Here is a 13,899-nt window from a genome sequence, read left to right on the forward strand (position 1 = left end):
CATTAACCCTTGGGTTAACAGGTTATGATAATGTTTATGATAATGAGAATACACTCACAAGACGGTTTTTAAATTTCATTTAGGCTTGACTGTTTCAAAATATTGGATAAGAATCAAAAGAACATATTTCTATTTTTAAATAAGTATCCTGTAAGAGATGATTTAAAAACAAACAAAAGGAGGAAAGCCTCTAGGGCCTGAGAGCAGAAACCCCACATCCCAGGAGTGCTTCCACAGTGTGTGTGTGTGTGTGTGTATGCGCGCACACGCGTGCACTATGACACACAATCTGGGAACTTAGGTTGTCAGGCTGGGCAGCAGTTGCTCTGCCTACTGAAACACCCTGTCTCCTCTGCTTTTTAAGGCAGGATCTCTGGATGTTTCTGTAGTGTTGTGCAGTCCAGGCCAGCTGGTCCCTGAGCCTCTGGGAGAGTCTCATCTCCACCTTCCATCTTGTTCTGAAGTGCTCAGATTACAGATGGGCACCTTTACCCTCTACATCGTCACACTGGCCTCTACAAAGGCAAGGCTCACATAACTCAGCCTAGTGTTGACTTTTTGAGCCTCCTGCCTCAGCTTCCTGAGTATTGGGGTGACAGGTGTACTCTACCACAGGCGGGGCTCTCTATTTTAAATAAGAGCCCAGGTGGGTTTTTTTTTCTGTTTCCACTGGGAAAATAGAACATTTGGCCCCACATCAGACCCCTGGAAGAACAGTTCGGCTGTAGACAAACCTTGGCTGTGCAGATGTGAGGTCCAGCAGTTCTGGGGGCAGATGCCTACTTATGGCCACAGGTGGCTTCAGTCCCAAGTAATCTGTCTTAAGTGGAAGCTAGAGTATTATAGACAGCCTTGTCACCTTGGGCTGGCAAAACTGTCAACAACTGTGCTGCCTACAGTTCTGCCCTGGGCAGGGTGTCCTCGGTAGGTAACTGACATGCCAGATCCCATTGCCCACACAGATGAGCTGCCCTGCCAGGGTGCTGTCCGAACCAGTCCATATCTGGGGATTGGGATTTGGATGACAGCATTAGGACCCCATGGCTAAGGTGGTGGTGCTAGGGACCTGGGCCTGACGTAAGAATCCCAACTGGGGCTGGAGAGATGGCTCAGTGGTTATGAGTACTGTCTGCTCTTCCAGAGGTCCTGAGTTCAATTCCCAGCAACCACACGGTGGCTCACAACCATCTGTAGTGGGATCTGACGTCCTCTTCTGGTGTGTGTCTGAAGACAGCGACAGTGTATTCATATATAAAATAAATGTGAATATTTAAAAAGGAATCCCACCAGTGGGAGCTGGAGAAATGGCTCAGAAGTTAAGAGTGTTTGTTGCCATTGTAGAGGACCTGGGTTTGATTCCCAACACTGACATGTGGCTGACAAATCATCTGTGGTGGTAACTCCAGTTCCGGGTGATCCGGTCGGTGCACTCTTTTGAGCTTTGCAGGTACTGGGCATACATGTGAACGCACAAGAGAGGCAGGCAAAGTGCTCACACACATAAAATGAAAGAAAGAAAGAAAGAAAGAAAGAAAGAAAGAAAGAAAGAAAGAAAGAAAGAAAGAAAGAAAGAAAGAAAGAAAAAACGAACCAGCAAGTCAGCGTCTGCCTGAGCTCTAGCCCCCACTTAGGGAGAGCAGGTTTGGGCTGCTCGAGATTGTCCCCTCTCCTCAATACCCAGGTCTTGGTTTGTCTTCGTGGGTTTCGTGGCTGCTGGGCACCCATGCGAATCCTTCTCCCTGGTTGGATGCTGAGACAGAGAACTGGGGGGAGGACTCCTGGGCGGGGCTGGGAGGGGTTGTGATGCACCGTCACAGAGTCGGGATTACTAGTACGGACACGGAAACAACACAGGCGCACTTCACACCATTGGGGTGGCCCGTTCTGGGGGACTTCGGGATTGAACACCACATCTCTGTCTCAGGTAATCTGTGTTGCTGTTCAGTTCTTTCAAATGGGAGTCCTCTCTTTCCTGATCTTACTCCCAAAGGAACCCAGTTCGGAACAAACATAAACGCAGGCAGGCAAGCCAAGCTACCCCAGACTGGGTACCGCTCTAGATGGCTTCAGGTCCATACGCATCAGCAGTAACCCCTACAGCTGTGTTTCCAGGCAGAGGGCCTTGGGGCCTGAATGACAGCCATTTCCACTTACGCAGGCCTTCTCCTGGGGCTGGCCCCTCCGAAGCTCAGCAGCCCTTTTGGTTTAGCCTGAGCCCTGGGGTCAGTTTCCGGCACTCCCTAAGGGGTCCCCCTGATCCTTCCTAATATCCCGTGCTCCAGTCCTTTGGAAGGAGTGGACAGGCCAGGTGAGGAGACTGTGAAGGTTGGAACTGGGCACGCAGGCTGCAATCCCTCAGACATACGCAAACCTGGTGTGGAAGGCTCAGGAGCCCAAGGCCAAGGCTGTGCCAAGGAGGGAGCTCTGAGCACTGGGAGTCACAGTCCTGCCACAGACACCCGGAACTTGGCAACCAACATGAGGCCTGGAGCTCAAGTTGGTCCAGCAACAGTGGTGTGGGCAGAGTGTGCTCAGGACTGAGCTGAGGCGTGGAGGACAGGGTAGGGACAGGAGACCTCTAAAGCTCGGGTATGTGAACTTGGGTCTCTCATCTTCATGGCCCCAAACCCCAACTGAGGTCTGTTCCTTCAGCTGAAGCAAAGGGGGACATAACCTTCCTTTGGTTTCCTGTGGTTACCCTCAGAACCGACCTCATCGTACGCTGTATTCTCCTCCCTGGAGGCCTTCGTCTAGAGTCAGGTTGTGGTGGCTAATGTCCCCAGGGCACGGGGGAGGATCGGGCCAGCCTCCTCAGCTCTTGCCATCCCTCTCTGGAGGGTCTATCTTTACATGACCTTTCTGTCCTTGACTCCAAGGAAGACACAGCTTTTCTATTAGGACATTCTCAGTGCGTTAGGGGGCCTATCCTTAACCCGGCACAATGTGTCTTGATTCTGATCTTCATTGTATCTGTAGAGACCGTATTTCTAAACAAGGCCGCATTTACAGGGTCTGGGTGGACGAGAACATTTAGGGGCTGTTATTTAATTCATCATGGCCTTAAATAACACACACAGCAAGAGCTAGAGGAGCAGGAGACCGGCCCCGGGTCTTCTACAGTTCTAGCCCCTGCTTTCCAGCTAGAATGAGCCTTGGGTAGCACCCAGGACCTCCAGTACCACCTGCCAGGCTGGGCTCTAGGCTGCCTTTACAGATGAGGATACTGAGGCTCAGAGGGGTCGAGTCAATGGCCCAGGTCACACAGCCAGCCAGAGTCTGGGCAAGGTACCCAAGTGTCTGTAGGTTCTGGGGCACTCCCGCGGGAAGTAGGGGTGTGCTGTGTTCCAGGTCACTCTTCCTTGCTTCCTGGCTCTTAGATTTAGGAATGGATGTCTTCCCCCAAACTGCAGAGAATTAGGATTCATTCAGTAGCCTGGCCTGGGAAAAGGGGGTAGGGGTGCCTAGTGGACTATTTCCTCCAAACCTCCCAGGACACTGGGGTGGCCAGAGAAATGCGCTCAAGAAGCTGGGCAGGGCCAGGGGAACAGTTTCCCAGCTCTTGGCAGGCAACGTCCGCTCAAGGTGGGAAATCCAAGGCCAGGAATGTTCTGCTGCCGAGAGAGTTTTCAGCACCTTGGACCAGACTGGAAGGATCTATTTACTGGTTCCAAAAACCTGGCTGCAGGCTCTGCAGGGGAGCTCAGCTTAGTCCAGGTCTCAACACTGGATGCCCAGGGACAGTCGGCCTATACCCCCAGGATGTCAGAAGACGCCATCTAGGAATGGGAGCGGGGCGTCTTGTCCCAGGCCTCAGTTTCTCTGTCTGCCCAAGGCGGGCCCTGTATCCGAAGCACTGGAAGGGGATAGGGGGCCCGACTGTCCCTCCCCCAATTGCATCCCGGTGCCAAGCAAAAGCCAGGGTGGTGGCAGTCCTTTAGCCCTGCCTCTGCCCGCGGGTTTGCTTTTTCTCGGTTCCAGGGCCCGAGGTGCCCGCTGACAGAGCGAGCTGACAGACCTGGCAAGCAGATCTTGGGGGTGGGGGGTGGGGTGGGGGAGAAGGCCTGCTCTTCCCATCATCCTCGCCCTAGGCTGTCCCGCCACCTCAAAAATGCAGGTGCTCGCCCCATGTGAGCTCTCAGCAGCCCCCCGGGAGGGTATTATTACCCGCATCTTCCCCGGGAGGCGCAAGGGGCTCAGAGAGAAATCACGATTCGCCCAAGGTCACACAACTCAGCTGGGCAGATCAGAGGGAAGTCCGGCGCCCGGTGTTGCTTCTGGGCCCATCGCCGCCTCCTTGCCGTCACGTTCATGAATAAAGCACCGAGGCCCAACGCCCGGCTTTGCCCAAAAAACAAGGCTCCGGGCTAATCTGAGGGAACAAAAGCGCCTAAAATTCCATCCCGAGTTTTCCACCACGCCGATTCCCACCGACCAATCCCCTAGCGCCGGCCCGCAGGGGGCGGGTGCAGGCGGACCCGACGTGATCGACAGTCCATCTCTGAGGCGGGGCCTAGACTTCGACCAATCCTACGGAGCTGCCGAAACGAATCGTCGCGCAGGACAGGCGGCCTGGCCAATTGGCGTGGGGGGGCGGGCTCGGACAGCCCGGGCTGTCGCGAGAGGCGGCCACCCCGCCCACTCCGCTGGCCGCGGCCGCCCGTGCTCGCGAGCGCGCTCTGCTCAGCTCCGACGGCCCGGGCCGCGATCCGTCCGCGGGTCCCGCTGGATCCCTCCGCCGCGCCAGGCCCGTCCGGGCGCCGCGCCCAGCCTCGCAGCGGGTAACGGCCGGCCTGGGCGCAAGCGCAGGAGGCGGCATGGCCGGGGCGGCTCCGTCGGGGGGCGGCCCGCACTGACAGACCCTGCGGCGCGCGGGGAGATGGGGGCGGCCGCCTCCCGGGCGACGACGACGACGACGAGGAGCGGCCGCCGCCGCTGCCGCGCACCGGCCGCCGCTGGGGACGGGCGCGGGCAGGGCGCCTCCCCGTGAGCGGCGGCCCCGAGGCCGCTCGCCGTCCCCGGCCGCCCCGGCTGCGGCCCCGGCTCCGGCCGCCGCGGGGCCCCTGGCGGGCGGCTCCCCCGGCCCGCGCGCGCCCGGCCCGCGCCCGCGCCCCGTTCGCGCGCGCGCGGCCTCGCCCGGCGCCCGGCCGCGGCCCTGCGCGCCCCCCGGCCGCCCGCGCGCGGCTCCCGGGCCCGGCGGCGGCGGCGGGCGCGGCGCGGGCGGCAGCATGGTGGAGAAGCGTTGCCCGTTGCAGAGGGACGGCGTGTACCGCTGGTTCTCCGAACTGCCGTCGCCGCAGCGCGTGGAGTTCCTGTGCGGCCTGCTGGACCTGTGCATCCCGCTCGAGTTGCGCTTCCTCGGCTCGTGCCTGGAGGACTTGGCACGCAAGGACTACCATTCGCTGCGCGACTCGGAGATCAAGGCCAACAACCCGGCCGACCTGGGCAGCCTCACCAACCTGACGGACGAGGTGGTGCGCAGCAAGCTGCTGGTGTCGCTGGCCCTGCTGGGCTCGGAGCAGCGCGAGGCGGCGGGTGTCTTGTACCGCACGCTCACGCACACCGACTCCATCATCCACAACTACGGACTGCAGCTCAACGAGGGCCGCACGGGCGATGAGTTCCTCCTGCTCTTCACCATGGCCTCTAACCACCCGGCCTTCAGCTTCCACCAGAAGCAGGTGCTGCGCCAGGAGCTCACACAGATCCAGAGCAGCCTGAACGGCGGCGGTGGCGGTGGTGGTGGTGGCGGCGGTGGCAAGAGCGCGCCCGGGCCCAGCGGCGCGCTGCCCACCTGCTCGGCTTGCCACAAGGTGAGCGCAAGCGCGCGCGCGGTGGGGCAGCGCGGCTGGGGTCCTTTACCGGCCAGCCTGGAGATGACCCACTAAGGGACCCGGAGGCCTGCGTCAGCGCGCGGCCCCCTTTGTGTGTTCGGTGTCACGGCCCAGGCTGGGGACGCGAGAAGGCCTTTGTCCTGTCAATCCCGGTTCTTAGGTGACATAACACTCAACGATATGTCCACTTGCACCGACCTGGAACCTGGGCGCAGGTGGGCCCTGCCACCTGCCTGTCTGGCTCAGGTGTCCCCGGGCATGCATGGCAGGGGTACGATGTACAGGGACCTATGTCTGCGTGTGCGATCGTGGGGGTTGTGCACGCTGCTAAGCGTGTCTGTCTGGAGAGCCTGGCTGTTGACAGGGGCTTTGCAGCCTCAGCGGGTCTGCTTGTAAGCTGTCAGTGGTGATCCACCATCGGGGAGAACTCAAGCTCACTGAGGTGGGATCTGGTCTTGGGTTGATAATGTCAGCTTGCTGGGCAGGAAGGGCAGCCTGACCATCCGCTCAGAAATGCCAGCTGTGGCCCGAATGTTTGAGGACTGGTAAAGCACGTGGTTCTTGTGGAAGCTGAAGGCTGGGTGGTTGGGGGCCATCGTGAAGAGCAGATGGAGTTCATCTCTTTAGAATCCATCCCGGAGTTGTGGACGATGGAGTCGGTGTGCATTTGGGCCTTTGGAGGCCGGCAGCAGCCCTGGAGCCAAGAACCCAGGTTTCTTGTGAGAGAAAGGCTCTCCAGTGCCAAGGGCCATTGAGGTCCCACACCATGTCCTTGGTAGTCAGAGGCCACATCCGGGCCTCCTGCCCAGCTGCTCTACAGTCTGAGCCTTTTGAAGTTTAAACTCTTAACTCAGCTTCCCCTGTCCAAGGTGAACAAGGTGAGGTCGTCGGGGCTTCCGTCCGTTTTTTCTTTCAGCTCTCTTTGAACCTTGAGTTGTGGCTTCTTTTTAATGTCTTCCTCTAAGAAGTGGTTGTGGTTCCTGAATGGGTTTCTGTGGCGTCTTATCTTTTCACTGACGTTTGCCTCTGAGACTGTGGTTAGCTTTTTGGTTTTTTCTTCTTCTTTTTTCTATGCATACATACACTTTGCCACCTCACTTCCCTCTTGCGTGCTAGGCAGCTGTCAACAAGAAAGGCAGGGCCCAAGGAGAGTTTAGTTCCTCAGGCCTGCCAGCTGTCACCTGTCTGTGGTCTCCTCAGTTGCAGTTAGTTTCATCCACGATCAGGACCTTGCTGTCTCCCAACCTGTGCGGGCAGACCCCTGTGTGAGTGAAGCTCAGAACGCATCAGGTCCAGGTTGCTCTGTAGGAGATGGGGACTGGTTTTTAGCAGGGCAGTGAATTCAGAGTAGAAGTGTCTAGAACAAATGTCTTGGGTCCTCTCCCACCCACACAGTACTAGGGATGGAGCCTGGAGCTTGTACATGCCAGGCAGGTGCTTGGCCACTGAGCCCCACCCCACTGCAGCCAGCCCTCACAATGCCTTGTATAAGATGGCCTTTGTCTCAGGCAAAAGTCCACGGCGAGATGGAGTTAATCTAGTCCCCAGGGTCTGGGCACTGGTCGCCCGCCTTGGTCTCCTGTGCTGTAGGAGGCTGGGCTGAAGTCCTCCAGAGGTGACAGGGCAGCTGGCAGCTGTGTTCCCCGTGTACTTCCTGGCCATGTTGGCTGTCAGTGGTTCTGCGGAGCCATGCGTTGTCTGCCCGAGCGGCTCTCGCCCTGAGCTTGCAGCTGTTGCAGTTTTCAGGAATCCTGTGGCTGACAGGGCTGGGGTCCTCTTTAGAAAGTTGGGGGACATTGTTTGGCCCTGGCACAGGGGCTCTTGACTTAGCAATGAAGGCTGGGTCTCACTTGCTCAGATCCAAACAGGTCCATTTCTCTTTCTTTTCCCTGGCTCTGAGTCACTCCCGAAGGGACTGTTCCCCAAAGCTGAACTTGGGCTCATTTGTAGCTCTGAGATTGAAGCCTGATTGTGTGTGTACTTGGAGGGGGATCCTTGGAGGGAGAAGTCCAGCTGAGAGCCACTTAGCACTGAACTCCGGTCTCCTCTGCATCCTCAGCAGAAGGTGGCTCTTGTGTTTCTTTCTGAGCTGTGTCACTTGGTCTTGAACTTAGGACTGAGACTTTGCTCTCAGAAGTGAAGGTGTGGAGTGTGTTTGGATGTTGTCTGATTTAAATGTTTATTTCTCTTACCTGAGTTTTCTGGAAAGCTTGGTATTGTAGTCACTTCTCTACGCCCTCGTTTCCCTTTTTATTTTAAATGTATAACGTTCAGAGCAGCCCTAGATGTTGAAAAGTGTGGTCTATTTATTTTAAAGACCGAGGTTTTGGGAATGTGGGGAGGGACTCTAGAAGTGGGGGCAGTGTTTGGGATGTTAACAAAATAAATAAAATAAAATAAAGACCAAGGTTTCATTGTCTTGCTCACCCTGGCCTGGGAATTGCTATCCTTCTGCCTCAACCTCTTGCAGAGCTGAGAGGATAGCGACACACCAAGCCTAGCTGTGGATGCATTACGTAGGCATGGCTTACTTCAGAAAACCATTTGCTGTCTGTGGTGTGGGAGCATGAGGGGCTGCAGAGGGGCTGCAGGCCTTACCCTGCTGCTGGGTGCTTCCTGTCCCTTAGGTGTGGTCTCAGGATGCTGAGAGCAGTGCTTGCATTTTTTTTAAAGTAGAAAACCTTGGTTTTGGAAGCAGGTTAAATCAAGACCTTTAAATGGCTGTGAGGTACCAACCTGTAACCGGCCCCAGCACTCAGGAGGCTGAAGAAGAAGGCTCTGACTTCAAGGCCGCCGTGAAACCTCAAGGTGGTGTCTGGTAGCTGGTGCAAGAGAGCATAGCATTCATTCTCAATTGTGGTCAGGGTGCTGTGCAGAGCTGTGCGGCCATCAACGTTGAACTTGTTCAGACACCCGTGCCTGTGAGCCGTCCCTGCATTCTCCCACCCAGCCCCCCAGAGACACGACCAAATGTCTGTGAGTTTGTCCTCCCTGATGCAGTCGTGTGAACGGAACTGTGAGTGCTTGGCCGTGTGCTGGTCTGCGTTCACATTCGTTCATCTCCTCACCAGCGGGTGGAGGTCGGGATTGAGGCTTAGGTGAGATTATTCTACACGGTAAACTCCTGAGTGCCTGACACTAATGCATGTCCCTCGCCCATTGTCAGCTCCCGGCTATCCCAGGGGACTTCATGCTCAGGATGGGCCACTGCCTGGGGGCATGGCTGTCAGGCCCTCTGGGTTCCGTGGTTACAGGGACAGGTGGGGCTAGCTGTGGTTCTGTCCTGCCCTGTGTGGCAGAACGCAGTCCAGAGGCCCTGGGTAGGGTTATTGTTGTTGTTTTGTTTTTGTTGTGCTGTTTTTGGTTTTTTTGTTTTGTTTTTTCCTTTAAGGGGCTCTGAAATGGTGTGCCTATATTGAGATTCTGGTTTTGTTTTTTGGTGGATATCTGTACAGTTCCAGAGCTGCCCACCATGGTTTGGCCATGTATGCCCTAGAGTTAGCCTTGTGTAGACTTTCAACAATCTCCATAGACTATGAATAAAGCTGCTAGTAAGCTCTTGCCTGAGATGGGCTACAGTTCCACTTGGCTGCTTGTCTCTGGTAAGCTCTTGCAAGTCATTACAGTTCAAAGGTCAGGAATTGAGGCGTTTTTGTCCTGTGGGTATCATGTGAGGAGTGGATGGCTTTGCTTGGTTTCTCTTTTAACCCTGACCCCTGCACAGGGTTGTCAAGAGCCCCTAGCATTCCAGAAGAGCTAGTACAGATTGCATCTGCATCAGTGACCTGAGGGTGCTGTTTTTTCTCTAGGGCAATCTTCTCGTCCCTTGTACTGAATCCGCTGTCTGTATTCATTCCTCGGTGTGTTTCTGTCTAGGTGGGTGTACTCCAACGCAGCACCCTCAAGCTCTGTTTTAATGGCATATCTTCTTAGTGGCATCTCTCCAGCAGCAAGCAGCAGCCGAGTCATGTCTGGAGTTGTAGCAGGCCCCCTTGAGCCACTGGGGTGGCTGTGTAGCTCTCAAGTGACTGTCTTTCCCCACGCGTGGAGCTCTAAGGCTCTTGCGTTCACAGTAGCCAGGCCATGTGCTCCTTCGCCATTAGAACCCCATCAGAGCCGCCATGCTTCAGAACCTGGAACCTGTCACAGCAGGGTCGGTGTCGCGTGCACAGGAACCAACAGTGGCAAGTCTGGCTGCTTTTCTGAAGCGTTTTTTGCTGAAGTTCCATCCTCTGTTGTGCCTCGGTCCCGTGTGCCATACTCACTCAGCCATGGGGTTGAGAGCACACTTAGGATATGTCGTTTCTAGAACATTGGCAGGCACACTGTTAGAAGTGTCACCTACATGTGCTGTGTCTGTTGACTGGACAGCTGTTGGCTTCTGGGAGGCTAATGTTAGATACAATACATTTTTTAAAAAAGATTTATTTTTATGTTATGTGTATGAATATTTTTGCCTATGTGTCTGTACCACATACATACCTGGTGCCAGTGGAAGACCGAAAAGGCATCAGGTCCATGGGCCTGGAATTACTGCCATGTGGGGGCTGGGAATTGAACCCAGGTCTTCTGGAAGAGGAGCCAGTGCTCTTAACTGCTGAGCCATTTCTTCAACCCCCACATTTTTATAAATTATCTTTTGCCGGGGAAAAATAATTTCTTCATTAGGATTCCCTCTTCCTTAGCAGGGTCAGATTTCAGAAAAAGCCCTCAACCCCCAGGAGTTGAGCTAGGACCCATCAGGGTGAGCTTACTAGTGAGATGACTGTAGGCTTTGACTTCAGACTTTAGCTGTGGCAGTGTTAGCAAGGGAAGAAGGAACACAGAAGTATGGCCTGCCAGAGATAATGTTTGTCACCTTGAAAGGCTGGGGCAGACAGCTTGTCATGAGTTCAAGGTTAGCCTTGAACACAATAATGAGATCCTGTTTAAGACAAAAAAGCAAAATGACCATCAAAATTTATAAAGCAGGTAACGCTGGGATTTGTTGTGGGTTGAAAGTTTTGACGTTGTTTAAAGTGAGGCCAGGGTGGAAGCAAGCATTGACGTGCAGTGGTTGGTCTTCTAACAACCCACAGAGCACTTGGGTAGGGTGTGGAGGAGCCTAGACTGGTCTTGTACCAGCCAGCTTGCAGACCTCTCCTTGGCCACAGAGAAGAAGGTACAGGCCTCTCTTGATGTCCTGGCCTTAATCATCTTGTTTCTTTGGGGACTTTGCAAGGTCAGGTGTCTGTCATAGACTTTGTAAACAAAGCTAGCTGCTCTTTGCCCCTCCTGAGCATGTTCCACCCTCTAGTCAGGTCAGCATTTCTTGTGGACATGCCCATCTTGACACACACATGTTGCCGTTGCCACATGCCCATGGTGTCTACTCTCATCTTCAGATATACCAGCCTTCCATCATTTCCCCTTGGCATCGCATGTCTTCAGCTAAGGTGGTTTTAATTGATGGGAATTGAGTAGTTTCTTAAATTAAGAGATGTTTTAAATTGGTTTTATAATCAGACAAGTGGCCAAAGTGGCACAAAAGGACCCTGAGTGCAGAGTCCCCTCACTAGGGCCAGCGGGTGCTCGCTTCCTTCCCGGGGGCTCTGGTCCCTTAGGTGTGCATTTAAGACTTGCTCACAGGCCCTCCAGCCAGGACTCCAGAGGCAAATGCTACATAGCAAGACTCTGCCTTAAAACAAATGAACCCCCCCCCCAAAAAAAACCCCAAAAACCTGAAAAAAAAACCCAAACACAGTTTTGCCTTTCCCCCCAGCCACCTAATCCCTTTTTTAGAACTTTTGGGGAAGATTGTAAGTACTTACGTGTTCCTTCCTCATACACCCATCTCTGGGCTCTTCCTTCACCTCACCCTGCTATATGAGTGTGACTGAATTGTTCACCTTGCTCTTGTGAACACGGTTAGTCATTTACCTGCTTTGAGTATCAGTCCCCATGACATATCTTGCTGAACATTGACAGGCACTGTAGTGTGTGTTCGTGTGCGCATGCAAGTGTGCATATGTGTGTGTGTGTGTGTGTGTGATGTCTGTGCTCTTTAAGGCTGCTGCAGAATGAGTCTCCATGTTCCTGACCCCATAGCTGCCAGTGTAGTCGCAGACCTTGGTGATTGCCATTCAAAGAGAACCACCCTCAGGGCCTTCTCCAGGCGACGTTGTACATCTCCTCAGGTGACCAGGGTACCAGTTTGTCACTGCTCTAATCACCAGATAAGGGACTCTGTGGTCTAGAGGCCCCTGACCTCTGAGTGCTGACTGTAGGAGGAGTGGTGCCTGTTTTCCCATCTTTAGCTTTCCCTCATGGTGTGACTGGTTATACCGTCTATGAGCTTTGCTGTCGTGGCCTAGGTAGATCACGTGTACTGAGACGGGCACATGTGTGATACATGCATGTGAAGCATGACACCACTTAAGTGAGGATGCTTCCCTGTATCTTCTGGCCAGAATTTGTTAGCTTTCTTGTCGGTTGACTCACCTTTCTTGTCTGTTGACTGACCTCAATCGGAATTGATTTGGTGTGAGCGCGACACACATGTACAGTGCCTTTCTCAGCTGTGTGCCAGATGGAACTGCTCTCTGGTCACGCACCCAGCACTGCCTGGATTTGCTGTTTGTGGGTGGGATGGGGTTTGTTGTTGTTGTTCAATTTTTGGTTAGTTAATGGCTTCCTCTGAGTCTCACACTGTAGCCTGGGCTTTCCTGGAACTCGTGATCCTCCCACTTCAGCCTCCCTAGTGCTAGGACTAGAGTTGTATACCAGCAGGCCAGCCCCTGTGACGTTGTCCCGGGGTGAACTCTTAGCCTTCAGTGGGGTCTCAGCCTCTGGCCCCCGGCACTCCTTCCTTGTCCAGGGAATGCCAGCTTTTTGGCTTTGCGGCTGTTGAGCAGCTCCACACAGGTGGTTTTGGGGTGGGGCTCAGCTGGCTGCACAGACTGTGTGAGGAGGACTGGTTTCGCTTTTTCCTTTTAGCTGTGTAATTCATCTTATTTTCAGCTTTGATTTTGCATTCTCGCTGTTAACTGCCCCTGCCTCCCCACCCCCTGAATCAGGCCTGGAGTTCCAAGAGGGCATCCCTAGTCAGTTGGCCTGTGGCAAGGCAAGCTGTTCACTCCTGCCCCACCCGGATAGCCAGGCCTTCTAGGCAGCCTTGTCCCCACTGAGGGCTACTTGGCCTGGGTTAGTGTCCTCAGCCATGCCTGCTTCTCTCTTTCCCACTCCCTCCAGTCTCCTCTTGCTCCCAGTGACACTTATGGAGACAAATGGTACCTGGGGCATGTGCTGTGCATATACACCAAGGGCACACGTGTGACACGAAACATCTTCCCAGGTTCTTGACTTCTTTTTAAGTTAAATCACCAGAAAGTTTGGTCCCCCAACTCTCCTTAGAAATCACAGCAGTGTGCCTAACTTGTGGCCTTGCCCTGGGTCTGGTTTCTAATGGCTGGTACTGTGCGGGTGCCTTCATTCGGTCTTGGAATGGTGCTGTGGTTTTTCCCTGCCTGGTCTGCAGTCGTCAGTGTGGCGTGCTGTGTCTGTGTGCCATCTTCTCTTCCTGCTGTCCCCTGCCTTCCCTCACCTTGCACCTGTGCAGGCAAGGCTGCCTCATTGCCACTTAGTGGCTCACACATGCTCAGGTTTTCATTTTGTCCTTACATTTCTTCTGCCCGGTAAGATCATACGTGTCTTTGTGTCTCTGTTAAAAGGCCACTGGCTGGAACACAGAGATGGTGAGACGGCGCCTGCCCCGTAGCCCTGCACTGCCGTCTGCTCCGAGAGATGCGTGGTTCAGCCAGTTGGAAGACACAGGGCTGTGCTGTGGCCCGTTCCTGGTAGGCTCGGTGGCGTGGCAGGAACTGTTTTCCTCACGTGCTGTGGGCCGTTCCCAGGGAGTTTCATGCTCTGTGTCCCACACAATGCTCTTTGCCTTGATCTTCCCCAACGCTGGCTGCGCATCTCTGGGGAAAACACTGTGCTGTGTGTGTCCTTTTGTCTTCACTGCCAATACATAGAACCCACAGGATCCTGAGAAAATTGACCCAGTGGTGAGGGCCTGGGCGGCACG

The 13,899-nt window shown here is 54.6% G+C and overlaps 1 protein-coding gene across 3 annotated transcripts in view; it reads left to right on the top strand.

Annotated features, from left to right (window-relative positions):
* Positions 1-5,183: 5,183 nt before the first annotated feature.
* The window catches only part of Zcchc14 (zinc finger CCHC-type containing 14), a 49,363-nt gene continuing 40,647 nt past the window's right edge, over positions 5,184-13,899 (top strand). For all 3 annotated transcript variants that reach the window (XR_003837398.2, XM_021169821.3, XM_029480463.2), the window contains exon 1: positions 5,184-5,810. Coding sequence is in view for 2 of the 3 variants with exons in the window: in XM_021169821.3 (XP_021025480.1) it covers positions 5,226-5,810 (585 nt within the window). In the remaining variant the exon portion in view is untranslated. The remainder of the gene's footprint in view (positions 5,811-13,899) is intronic.

The sequence above is a fragment of the Mus caroli genome, unplaced genomic scaffold, assembly GCF_978045245.1.
Source record: "Mus caroli unplaced genomic scaffold, Mus_caroli_1 scaffold_10, whole genome shotgun sequence".
NCBI classification, from domain to species: domain Eukaryota; kingdom Metazoa; phylum Chordata; class Mammalia; order Rodentia; family Muridae; genus Mus; species Mus caroli.